Here is a 12,757-nt window from a genome sequence, read left to right on the forward strand (position 1 = left end):
AGTAAGAGCCAAGATTTTAAACTCTACTAAATACAAAACAAACAAACAAACAAAAAGACTTTATATGTGTGTGTGTGTGTGTGTGTGTGTGTGTGTGTGTTCATTTAAGAAAATACTAGTGCTGGGTGGTAGTGGTGCATGCCTTTAATCCCAGCACTTGGGAGGTAGAGGCAGGCGGATTTCTGAGTTCGAGGCCAGCCTGGTCTTCAGAGCTACACAGAGAAACCCTGTCTCGAAAAAAAAAAGAAAGAAAGAAAGAAAAGAAAATACTAGTAGTGATGTATTATTTTGAAATATACAGTTAATATGTTTGGAGTTATTTAAAATTTATATTGAGAAAAGCATATGTATTTTTAGCATTGCTGTAGACAAGCATCTACATAAGACTGTTAAATTGATTGTTGTTTTAGATCAAACTACTTTTATAATACTCATTTTTATTGTTATAATATTTTATAAATTTTAAGGAATATGACAAAAAAGATATTGTAGGTATTGAAGGGGGGTCTCTGGGAGGAGTTAGTGTACAAAAGGTTAACAAGAATATGATGCAATTCTATTTACTTAAAATGTTTTTAAATGTTAACAAATTCAGATAAATTGAAATCATGTAATTTTTCTCATCATAATGCAATAAAAGTTAAAAAAAAATCACACTTAACTTTCCCTCCTCACTCCCACCCCCAGGTGTGTTTGTGTGAGCACATGTGCATGGGAGAGAGGACAACTCTTGGGAAATGATTCTCCCTCTACTGTGTGAGCATCAGGGATCAAGCTCAGGTAATCTAGCTTAATGTCAAGGGCTTTCCACCTGCTGAACTGTCTTCCATGCCTCACTGTTGACTATTTTTATGCACATCCTTTTATAGTCAGATATACTTGTTTCTTCTGTATATTCCTTTGTCTTAAGATAGTACACTTTTGTATTAAAATTTTAGTGATATTGTACTAGTTCCCCAAAAGTCAACTTCCTCTCTAAGCCTGTTTTAGAAGTCTTTAATTCTTTACATACCTACTACCCACGTTATTTCTGTATATTTTTACTTTTACTTAGCAATATAGCAGATACCTTGTTTACATACTTATGTTCCCATCAGACTACTGACTCCCTGAAAGCTGGGAGTTTCTTATTTAATCCCACAGTGGCCCTTGGCATAAGATGAAAAAGAAGGAAAATATTGGTAACTTTTGGATTCCCAAGGAATTTGGATTCACATTATAATGTTCATGGGCTCTCTTTTTTGTTTATGTGTAATGGTTTTTAATCCAAATTCTGATATGACTGAGTGAATAAGAGCTTTGACAGTAAAGACTGATGACTAAACTCTCTCTTTTTTTTTTTTTTTTTTTTTTTTTTTTTTTTTTTTTTTTTTTTTTTTTTTTTTTTTTGAGAAGGTGAAAACAGGAAGAATTCCTGAAAAACAGCTTTTATCCATAACAATTAATTCACTAAGGACCAAGAAGCAGGGCGCTATGTCTAGGAAGCAAGAGTAACACTAGTTAGACCATGTACCATGGAAGTGACAGGTATAAACATGCAACAACAGCTAAGAAGGACGGTAAGAGGCGCAGACTGATAATATTCATGCAGAGGAAATAGAAGCATGTAAGAGCCACGGGAAACACAAGGCATATGATTATATAGCAAGTCTTTAAGTTCTAGAAACTAGAAGTTTCTAAAGACAACTTTCCATCATTTCCAACAATGTACTTCTCTAGCATCTTTCTATAACAAGTCTAGGGTGATAGAAAACAGTAACAACCAAACATGGTTCTTGCCTGTACAATGGCACTAGAGCAGCAGTTCTCAACCTGTGGGTTGTTTTTCACAGGCCAGGGTCACCAAAGATATTTACATTAGAAGTCAAAACAATAGCAAAATTACAGTTATGAAGTAGCAATGAAATGTTTATGGTTTGAGGTCATCACAACATAAGGAACTGTATTAAAGGATTAGAGCATTAGGTTGAGAACCACTACACTAGAGTCTCAAATTTGGTTGGAAAAAAATGTAGAAAGGAACAGAATTATATCAGTGCTACTAGAAGAGCAAAGGAAATAAACTAATTCTGTTTTAGGCTTGGAAACTGGAAACTGGAGACTACTCAGTCGGTAATATGCTTGCTACATAAGCATGAGAACCTGGGTTAAAATCCACAAGACCCACAGAAAAGTGGGGCATGGCACATCAAGAAAAAGGAGGCTCAGACAGCTGAATCTCTGTAGCCCCTAGTCAACTAGCCTAGCTCAACTGGTGAGGTCCAGGTTCAGTGGCCTATAAAATAAGATGGAAAGTGATTAAAGACACCAGAGGTGGACGTCTAATACACACACACACACAAAATCAGACACACACCAACACATAAAACCTGCTACATTTAACATGCATCAGATAGACCAATGCCTAGATCTTGAGAATAAGCAGCAGTAAATAGCCTAAAACTTGGCCACACAGACAAATGGGTACAGCTATGGAAAATCATTGCCCCCTATACAGATGAACAGGTCTGAGCTAACAGGTTGAACCACAGGAAATTCATCAGCAAGATGGAAAAATAAAAAGGAAGCCTGTAATCACAGAGACCAATGGGTCAGAAAAAAGTAGGAAGCATTAACTGTAGAATTAAGCAGTAATTTAAGTAAAATAAAATCAACATAGCAGAGGGTCAAGGTGTAAGATTCTGGAAGGAATACTGGGTCTGAAAATTAGTTCCAGTTCAAGCTATACAGCCAATCACTGCATAAAATTAAAAACAATAATTTCATTCTAAACCCTTTTGCCTTGTCAATTAAAATAGTAAGAAATTATAACTGGACTTGGTGACAATTCTGAATTACACCTGGGAGGCAGATCTCTAGCATATTTTGAGCTTTAAAAGACTTCTAAAATTATAGCTATAATAATAATAATAATAATAATAATAATAATAATAATAATAATAATATCATCCACCTCAGGAGAAAGGGCCAACTCAGAAGATAGATGGTATCAGAGCCCAAAATCAAGAACACAAACTAAAATGCAGGATGCACATGTGTAATAGCATCAAGTGTGTCAAAAGACAACCCCTTCATTCACAAATGCCAACCAAGCAAGGTAATTACTCTCTTCCAAAAAGGAAGGCTATTTTCATAACCTTATCAAAGGAGATAGCAGGTAGCTGTGCTAAATCCATCCAGATAGTATCATAACAGTATATCATGCTGGTGAAGAGACCAGTAACACCAATAGTCAAGTTACTCCTAATATCAACAGTGATCCCATTTTTAGTACACAGATCAATCTTTAGACCTAACCTTCTGGGGATTCTCCAATTACCTCAAGGGAAGTCAGCACAAAATGCCTCAAAAATAAAAACAAGAGTGTTAACTCACTACTAAGAGCCACTCGAGGCTAGAGATGGCTAAGTAATTAAGAGCATTTGCTGTTCTTACAGAGGACCTGCATTCAGGTCCCAATACCCCATCAGAGACTCACAACCATTCATGGACACATACATGGAACATATACATACATTCAGGCAAAAACATAAAAACATAAAAATGAGCAAAAATTTTTTAAAGGGCTATTCAACCCATGAAGAAATACTCAAAGAAGTGAAGTTGAATTCAAAGGTAACCCATACCTAAGTGTTCATCTAAACTAGTCAGGAACATTGCCACCCTATTACTTAAAACACATCAAATATTAAGGCAATAATGCAATCTCTGATACAAAGAATTGAGGAAAATGTAGACTAATTGGATAAAGAAACAGAATTATTTTATCTCTACTAGAAGAGCAAAGGAAATAAACTAATTCTGTTTTAGGCTTGGAAACTGGAAACTGAAGAAGCAACTCAGTTGGTAATATGCTTGCTATACAAGCATGAGAACCTGGGTTCAAATCTACAAGACCCACAGAAAAGTGGGGCATGACAGCATGTTCCTGTAATCAAGAAAAAGGAGGCTCAGACAGCTGATGCTGTCATACAGGCTTATGTCTATAATGTCATTTTAAAAATTATTGTGAATACCAACTTCTCATGAAAAATCAAATACCTTCCTATAAAACTGTAAGAGGGCTGAGTGGATAAAGGCACTTGTCACCAAGCCTAACATCTATGTTAAAGCCAGGAACCTAGGGGCTGGTGAGATGACTCAATGATTAAAAGCACTGGCTGCTCTTCCAGAGGTCCTAACCACGTGGTGGCTCACAACCGTCTATAAAGGGATCTGATGCCCTATTCTGACGTGTAGGTGTACATTCAGATGGAGCACTCCTATATTTAAAAAAAAGGAAGAAAAAAAGTCAGTAAGAAAAATACAAAACAAAAACAAAGTAGGAACCTACATGGTGGGAGGAGAAAACTGATTTCTTCCAAGTTGTCCTCCACCACCCACATACACACAAAGTAAATGTAAAAATTATGAAATAGCACATTTATTATGTATCTTTTAGGTCAATCTTTTCAGCCTGTTAACTGAAAAGTGAGAAATGCCTAATACCTGGTGGTCCTGTGTTCAACATAAAACATTTCAGCACTTGGGAATCTATGTTTACAGAAGATGAGACTCTTTCATAAGCAGCTTTGAACTGAAACATTGCAAACAACAGCAATGTCCCAACAGGGAAAAATAAAGGGAATTTCCAAAGCTTCAGTGTGAGGAGTAAAGAAGTGAAGTTGGTAGCATCCAAGGACTTAATGAAAGGGTACAATCAATACTTCTTGGTTTTAAATAAAATGACAGAAAAAAGCCCAAATTTATTTGTGTAACTGTCTCACCCTAAGTTCTATGTACAACTCCACTTCTACTCCTTTGTCTCCGGAGCTTTGGGTCAAATTTTACCCAAAGTCAGTTCAGCTTAGATTAGGGAACACAGATGTACAGTAGCTCAGCTCTTCCAACACTGAAAAATCATTTTTTTTGCTTGCTCCTGATTCTTTTAATACCTCCACCACTAGCTATTAAAAACAGAAGTCTAATACAGTAGGTACCTGGGTTGGTTAGACATTCCTGTCCAACTTTAACTAGAACTACAAATTCACTAATGAATTTGCCCTTTAAATGGATAGGATTTTTAGATCAATTATCTAAGGCACCTCACATACCAGTGAATTAAACTTACACACAACACTTAGCAATAAAACAGACACTAGAAAGAAAGAGCTTTTGTGCAGATGCCTCAGACTCATCCACTGCTCTCTGCACTTCCCTCATCTGCCAATACTGAACTGCTAAAAAATGTTAGAGAGACTAAAGTCAGGTAACATTTTAAAGTTCTTATCTTTACCAAAACTTTCCAGGCAATGGATAAAGAATCTACCTGGTTTGTATTAGAGCTTGTGTTCTCACATAAAAATCTACTTGCCAAAGGTTTTGAATATAGTTATACTACTTTAAAGCCTTAAGAGTAAAATATAGAATTAAAAGTTCTTGCTATAACCCTTCCAACCTCCTAATAGATTAGATATGACTAGATAAAATGCTGATACTAAGATTCTAAGCCTTGCCCAGGATTAAAGACTCAGCCCCTCATGAGGTCAGGGTCCTTTTGTGCCCTGGGAGATTATTCTTTAGGATTTTACAACTTGGTGTACATAAACCAAAAACAAAACAAAACAACAACAAAAAGAAAACCGACTACCAACAACAGAAAAAACAAAAAAACAACAACAAAAAAAAAACAGTCCAGCTCAGCCCAACCCCAGCTTTTTAACTCAGGAGGAGGCTGCTATAGGTGTGTTGGGAGTTCAAGGCCAGCCTAAGGTCAGGTAAGGAGATCCTGCAGAGAGGGAACAGAGAAGGGGAGGGAGAGAATAGGGAGGAAGAGAGGCACACACTTTGAACAGTCTTACTAACTCTGCGTGGAAATGCAAGAGACATCACTAGAGGCATTTGGTAAGTACAGAAACGGTAAGATTACACACCACTCCACTTTCATCAGTCTTTAAAATTTCAAGGCTGTCAATGTGGCTCAGCAGGAGTCTGAAAGGACAGAACTGACTCCTGCAAGTTGTTTTTCCCCAATATGCAATTATTAAAAATATAATAAAAATTAAAAAACAATTATTTTAAATCTGCCTTCTCTGAGGAAAAATTATTAAAATTTTATGTATGCTGAAAATGAAAGTTTTCTTTACAGTAGGCTGGGAGGGAGGGTCAGCACACAGGGAGAGAAGCCTCTCTCCATCAGGTCCAACTGCTCTGACACACATCATGGAATAGTAGACACAGCACATTCCTTCCAGGCACTAATGCTCAGAAGACCTAGACTGACTTCCACAGCAACAGGAGATTCCTCTCTCTACAGACAACTATGAAAATAGGACCAGCTCATAAAACCCTTCCTCTATATCACCCATTACCTTTTGATCCTTGACATGCCAAGGCACACTACATATAATAGGTTGGGATAAAGCAACAAAAAGACCCAGGATCCATCACTTAATAACTTTTTGAATAGGTATGTGAGCCTCAAATTCAAGCTAGTCTTCAGGTTAAATCCAACATTAAAGATGCTGTATTTGATCCAAACTGTTTAAGTTTTTATTGCTATACTTATAAGCCGGGGGAAGGGGGTCTTCAAAATGGGAGGTGTCAAAGATCCATCAACTCTGGGCATGAAGTTTTTCACTAATCAATTAATGAATGCTTCCTTTAGAGTGGCATATACATATACACTATAGATCAATGATTACTACTCTTCCCTCTTTTTCAACTCACTTATTTTACCTTGGTATAATTTAGGTTTATAAACCACTTAAAGGTTTTTTTTTTTTTATGAGTCGATTTCACCAGATGCAAATACTTACCAAAACAGCCATTATCAATAGCTCCTTGTTAATAAGTTTGGTACTATTCTTAGAATCATACAACTTTGTCTTCCTCCTCCACTTTCTGCTTTATGAACACTTAAGTGCCCACAGCACTGTAATTGCCTATACTGAAAGAACCCCAGAACCTTTCTGCCTTATGACTTAGGTGTGCACACCACTATAAATGCCTATACTGAAAGGACTCCAGAACCATTCCTAACTGCAAATGTCCCCATGTACATTAAATGCAAATGTCAGCTCTCTAACTCCTGTCAGCTATACAGGCTGACACTGTCTACTTTCCACACTGGGGGGTGGGGGGGCCTCTGCCAGGGAAGTTGTCTATAAAACAATTATTGGGAGGGGAGCAAGTGTTTTTATACTACAAAGCTGACTTACTTTTACACTTGTCAACTTTCCTTAAACAGAGCAGGCAGTGCCAAATGACTCAAATTTAGATAACTGTGAGAAGTGGGAGGGTGGGACATGGTAAACGCTACAGAAAATGCCCCATGAGTTCCAGGTAAGCTCTTAAAAGAAAAGGTAAATGATCAGTGGTGAATCTTGAACACTACTATCCTTAGGGGCTCCAGCTTGTATTTCTGAGGTTTTGTTTTGCCTGTTGTGTTTTTCTGTTCTGTTCAACAACAACAAAACCTTGTATCCCTACACCCCAAAAAGAGCATGTGAAAGTGAAAACTCTCCTCATCAAAGCCTCCACTGATACACGTGGCCCGGAGAAAGCTGGTACACGCGTGCCTTTCCAGAGCACTAAACTCGACCCACTTGCCTTGGGCCCCAGCAAATGACGCAGACCAGCAGTTTACCCAGGTGCCAGAAGAGAGTGGGGAGGCAGCCCGGTAGCCAGGGAGACCAAAGGAAGCAGTTGCCAGAGAAATGTGTTCATCAGAGCCTGGCCTGGAGGCCGCGGGGGTTGGGGGTTGGGGGTGGGGTGGGGGAATGGGGAGGCCTGAGGCTGGCAGCCCCAGGCTATTCCAGGTCTCCGGTGCTTCCGACATCTCCACGCGCTTAATTCTATCAGAGGGCAGAAAAGGTTTAGCCTGCAAGGCACAAAGTGCCACTACGGACCACAGTGCTAACTCACGCGAGGCGGAAGCAGCACAGAACGAGTACTTTGCATAGTACCCGCGAGGCAGGTGTTCCGTGCTTTCTAGCGTTGAGGGCCACTTGCAGGAACTGTGGCCCCCTGGAAATGAGGCTTGCCATCGCTGAGAGGCTGGAACCGCAGAGCAACCCACACGGGTGGAAAAGGCCCGGCTGCCCTCCAAGGATGCTCTTTCCTGACCTGAGTCCCCTTGCCTCAGGAAGCCTAGGCAGGCATGGGCCTTCCCCCCCGCCCCGGGTGGCGTCTAGGCCCCAATGAAACAGCCTGTCAGCCCTACCCGCCCAGCGTCCAGTCACCGCTCCCCCAAATCCGAGGTCGGAGCCGGAGGCCACGCGAACCCACGTGCAACCCGACACACCCCCCCGAGTTTGGGCACCTGGCCTTGCTGGCTGAGAAAAGCCGAAAGCCACCCTCGAGGCCACATGAGTGCGTTTCCTTGCCAGGCCGCCGAGCGAGCGAGGGAGGAAAGCGGACGCGGCTGAGGACTAGCAGACTTCACGCCTGCGCCCCCTCGCGGGCTGCTTGGCTCCTCCTCCGGGCCCGCGCCCCCAGACCCGCGAGGCTCCCGGGGCCAGCCCCTCGAAGCCCCGTCCCACGCTCGTGCGACCTCACCTGGCCCAGTCCACCCTCAGGGCTGGGGCTCCAGGAGCAATCGGACGTGTGAAGCCACGTGACTTCCCCGGGCTCCGACAGCGCGCGGCCCGCACGAGGGGCCCGAACACGGAAAGGAGCCATGTCGGAGGCGGCGGCGGCGGCGGCGGCGCCGTCGTGGCGCGCCTCCCCCTGCGCGGACCCAGCCCGAGGGGGTCTCCGCCGCCCGCCGCGAGCCGCCAGCCCCTGCCTCCTGCGGGACGCCAAGGCGACACTCGAGAGACAGACGGGAGAGCAGCCCGGCCCCGCCGGCCGCTCGGGCTCTCACGTGCGACGGCTGCGGGAGGAGGAAGTGCTGTGGGCGCCCGGGCGCCCCGGGCTGCGGTCCGCGCGGCCAGTTCCCGTCTGGACGGATGTTCGAGGCCACCGGGAGTCTGCAAGCGCAGCTCCGAAGCCCCAGCGGCCGCCCCCGGAGGGCCGCGGCGCCTTTAAGCCCAAAGGCCTGAGTCACGAGTTAGCTCCCCGCCCCTCCCCGCGCGCCCCACACCGCTCCACGAGGCCCACGACCGTGGGCATGTGACCGGCGCCCCGCCCGGGACGCTAACCCCGGGCGGCGGCTGCGGCGGGGGCCCGCGAAGCGGCGAGACTGCGCGCGGACCGTTAGCTGAGGCGGCGGGGACGGCAGCCCCGCCCGGCCCGGCCCCGCCCCGGCGGCTCTTACCAGGGAGAAAGCCATGGGGTCCGGCGTGGCCCTAAGGGACTGGCGGGCAGGCGGGCGGGCCGGCGGGTCTGTGCGGCGCGGGACGCGCACACACGTGGGCACTATTTTTGCAGCGAGCGGCGCGCGACTCCGCGCCCCGGCGGCTTATAAAGCTCCGCGGCGCTGGCCCGATGAGGAGCACCTGTGTCGGCCCCGCCCGGCCTCGTCCCCGCCCCCGCCCCCTGCGCTCCTTCCTGCCGTCCATACCCGCGCTCCACTGCCCACCCTAGGCCTGGGGGTCCGAACGAGAGCTAGTTCTGAGGCTAGAGCCAGGCGACGCAGGCCAGCGCTGCCTCCAGGAGCCCGAGGTGGGGCGTGGGGGGGGGGGGGCAGGCCTGAGCACGTCCCTCGCTCAGTGACCCTGGCCAAGTCACTCTCCCGCAGGCGTCAGTTTCCCTACCTATTTACAAGACCGTAGGATGCAGCTGCGCTGGTGACCTGCGGCCCCCTTAAAATCGTATCACCACGCCTCTCCTTTTCGAGTGACCTCTCCGGGTGGAAGCCCGGAGGCACCGAACTCGGCCCCTCCGCCCACCCCGACCTGCAGCAGACACGCCCTCACTTCAGACCCGACTGCCACTGCATCTGGAGCGGAGCTGGAACCGGGAGCGCAGGCGTCAGGGGATTCGGGAAAGTTCCAAAGACAGCAGGGATCCTCTTCGGGTTGCAGTTTCCCCCTGGGAAACCGCTTCCGACGCTCCCTCCAGATTTGATAGGACGCTTTACTGAGAAAAGTCGGGACAAGAGCTCAGGGTGAGCTAAGCTGTTGTTCAGAAAGGCGTCATGGGCCAGCTAGGGCTGGACCGGACCGGAAGCCCAGACGAGCGCAGAGGCGGAGATGGCATTCCAGGCTGCAGACCAGGGAAGGCGGAGAGGGAGGAATGCACTGAGCGGCTCGATCTGACTAGGAGCAGCTAATGCGTGTTGATACCACAGGAGGGAAGCCCGAGCCCAGTTTATGAAGGGCTTTTATTCTGCAGCTAGATGGAAACTAGTAAAGAATGGCGAAGGGAGCTTGGAAGTCGCCAGGTCTCTTTTAAGGTGTTGTTGGAGAGTTGGAGGTTGGAAATAAGGTACTGGGTTGAACAAGAAAGAGACCAGAGCTTATTGAACATTTCTAAGTGTTTTCTATGTTATACTTTTTATTCAGCACATATTAAACTCAAGGTTCCTCCTGACAGGTGAGGAAGAAGCTGTCACCAACTTGTTGGCAGGTTTGTGAGGCAGGAACTTTTAAGTGTCTGCCCAGGGTATTAAGAAAGGACGCCTATGGTCCTAGCCTAGTGTTTGGAGAAGGTAGGGACGAGGACAGGTGCTGGAGTTGAAGTCCAGAGGGAGCTGAATGACAGCGAGAGCTGGCTAGTCTCCATTCTAGGGTTGTTCCCATGGGTTGCAGAAGTCCTAAGAAGAAAGGGTGGTTACAGTATGGAGGAGCCATCCCTTAGGAGCAGCCCAACCCCCATCTTGACAGCATAGGCCTGATAGGCCAAACTTAATATTTCTTGCTTCTCTTCTCTTCCTATTCTGAGAGGTGCCATACTTAGATGCTTACAACATGGGAACTGTAAGTGAGGGTGTGTGAGATGCTCTGGAGGCCCAAGGCACATCTGGAGAGACTGATCAGCCATCCATGGTGGCTTGGGCCTATAACTGCAATACAATCACAGATGAGGAAGGAGGAGGCAGAAGGAGGGGTGCCTTGCATTGGAAGGCAGTTAAGAACTACAGTGTGGGGCTGGAGAGATGGCTCAGTGGTTAAGAGCACTGTCTGCTCTTCCAGAGGTCCTGAGTTCAATTTCCAGCAACCACATGGTGGCTCACAACCATCTGTAATGAGATCTGATGCCCTCTTCTGGTGTGTCTGAAGACAGTGACAGTGTACTCATATATTAAATAATAAATAAAAGATTTAAAAATTAAAAAAAACTACAGTCTGAAGAAAATCTACCTCAAGTAAATAAGTGGAAGGGGTGGGTTAGCTGATAGGCACCAGATACCTCTAAAATCTCTCATATGAATTGTAAATCCAAGGTCACCATGTGTGATCCTTTACATCCAGTCCTCCATGGCCCCAAAGTTAAACAAGATAAGAATCTAAGACTTGAAATGTCACCTGAGGGCCTAGGGGAATGGATATCTGAAAAAAATATATAAAGTTTCCAGCTCCCAGCTTATAAGAAGTAACTTTGAACACACATGCCTGCTGCTAAGTCACCGTCCCTAGCCCTAGGCAGAAGGCAGTGAGAGTGGAGTATTTCCTAGGCACTGGAGCTTGTGCTTAGCACACTTCTGTTAACTCATTTTGTAGGTGAAGAGACTGGTGTTCAAAGAAGTAACATGTTTGGCTTCAGCTGTTTGGGAGACTGAGGCAGGCGGGAGGACTGCATATTTAAAGCCAGCCTGGACAATTTAGTGAGCCTGTGTGCCCCCACCCCACACCCCCATCACCATACCCCCAGACTCAAACGTAGAGGTGGGAATATAATCAACAGGTGTCCTTGTCTAGTACATACAAGACTCCAGGGCGAACCTCCAGTATACTACAAAAGAAGGCAATTAAGCAACTTCCTCAGGGACCCCTTGCCAACAGGAGCAAATGGAGAACTCAGACCTATAGTTTTCTGTTTTCATAGCCTGGTGATAGTAAAACCTCTGACATCTCCAGCTTCCTTTCATATTTTACATTTATTATTTATTTGTGTGATATGGACACAAGTGGAGGTCAGAAGACAACTCACAGGAGTCAATTCTCTCCTTCCACTGTATGGGTTGTGGGGCTTGAGCTCAGGGTATCAATCTTGGTGACAAATGCCTTTACCTGGTGAGCCATCTTGCCCTGCCTCACCCCACCCCTGTTTTTGGAACAGGCCCTCAATATGTGTGTACTCTACACTGGCTGAGCCTTGATCCTCCTACCTCAGCATGTTACTGGGTATGTGTGTGAGATATATATATATATGTGTGTGTGTGTGTATGTGTGTATATGTGTGTGTGTATATGCACACACAGAGAGGGTAATGTTTTTTTTAAGTGCAGAGGATCAGCCCCACTTTTATCATATGTAAATATACATTTTAAATAGGTTAAATATATAAATGTGAAAAGTTGTTTTTGGAATTTTAAAGAAGAATATAGGAGAATATCTTTTTTAGTTTGTTAAAATCTAGGCTCACAACCAAAAATATTTTAATTTGTTGTTTTGGTTTGTTAAGGCAGGGTCTCACCATGTAGCCCAGGATAGTCTTGAATTGAGACTCTCTTGCTTTTACCTCCTAAGGTAAAACTCATAGGGTTATAAGTCTATGCTATCTGGCTTAGGAGGAGAACATTTTTATTGCCTCAGCCTGTAGACAAATTCTTAAAATTAAAAACAGTAACAAAAATATGAAAATGATAAATTTGACCAAACTATAGTTTAAAACTTTATGAAAAATATTTAAAGCTGGAAATGCATACCAAGGTCTTCAGAGATCTAAGACA

General features: G+C 44.8%; 1 protein-coding gene across 3 annotated transcripts in view; it reads right to left on the reverse strand.

The window, feature by feature from the left end:
- The window catches only part of Cpeb1 (cytoplasmic polyadenylation element binding protein 1), a 93,252-nt gene extending 83,886 nt beyond the window's left edge, over positions 1-9,366 (reverse strand). For 2 of the 3 annotated variants that reach the window (XM_031387176.1, XM_031387174.1), the window contains exon 1: positions 8,539-8,935. In XM_031387176.1, the coding sequence (XP_031243036.1) occupies positions 8,539-8,661 (123 nt within the window). In that variant the 5' untranslated portion in view covers positions 8,662-8,935. Of the gene's footprint in view, positions 1-8,538; positions 8,936-9,238 lie in introns of those variants that run through there. The other variant, XM_031387177.1, reaches the window with a different exon arrangement.
- Between the last annotated feature and the right edge of the window lie 3,391 nt (positions 9,367-12,757).

Source organism: Mastomys coucha, unplaced genomic scaffold, assembly GCF_008632895.1.
Source record: "Mastomys coucha isolate ucsf_1 unplaced genomic scaffold, UCSF_Mcou_1 pScaffold21, whole genome shotgun sequence".
NCBI lineage: Eukaryota > Metazoa > Chordata > Mammalia > Rodentia > Muridae > Mastomys > Mastomys coucha.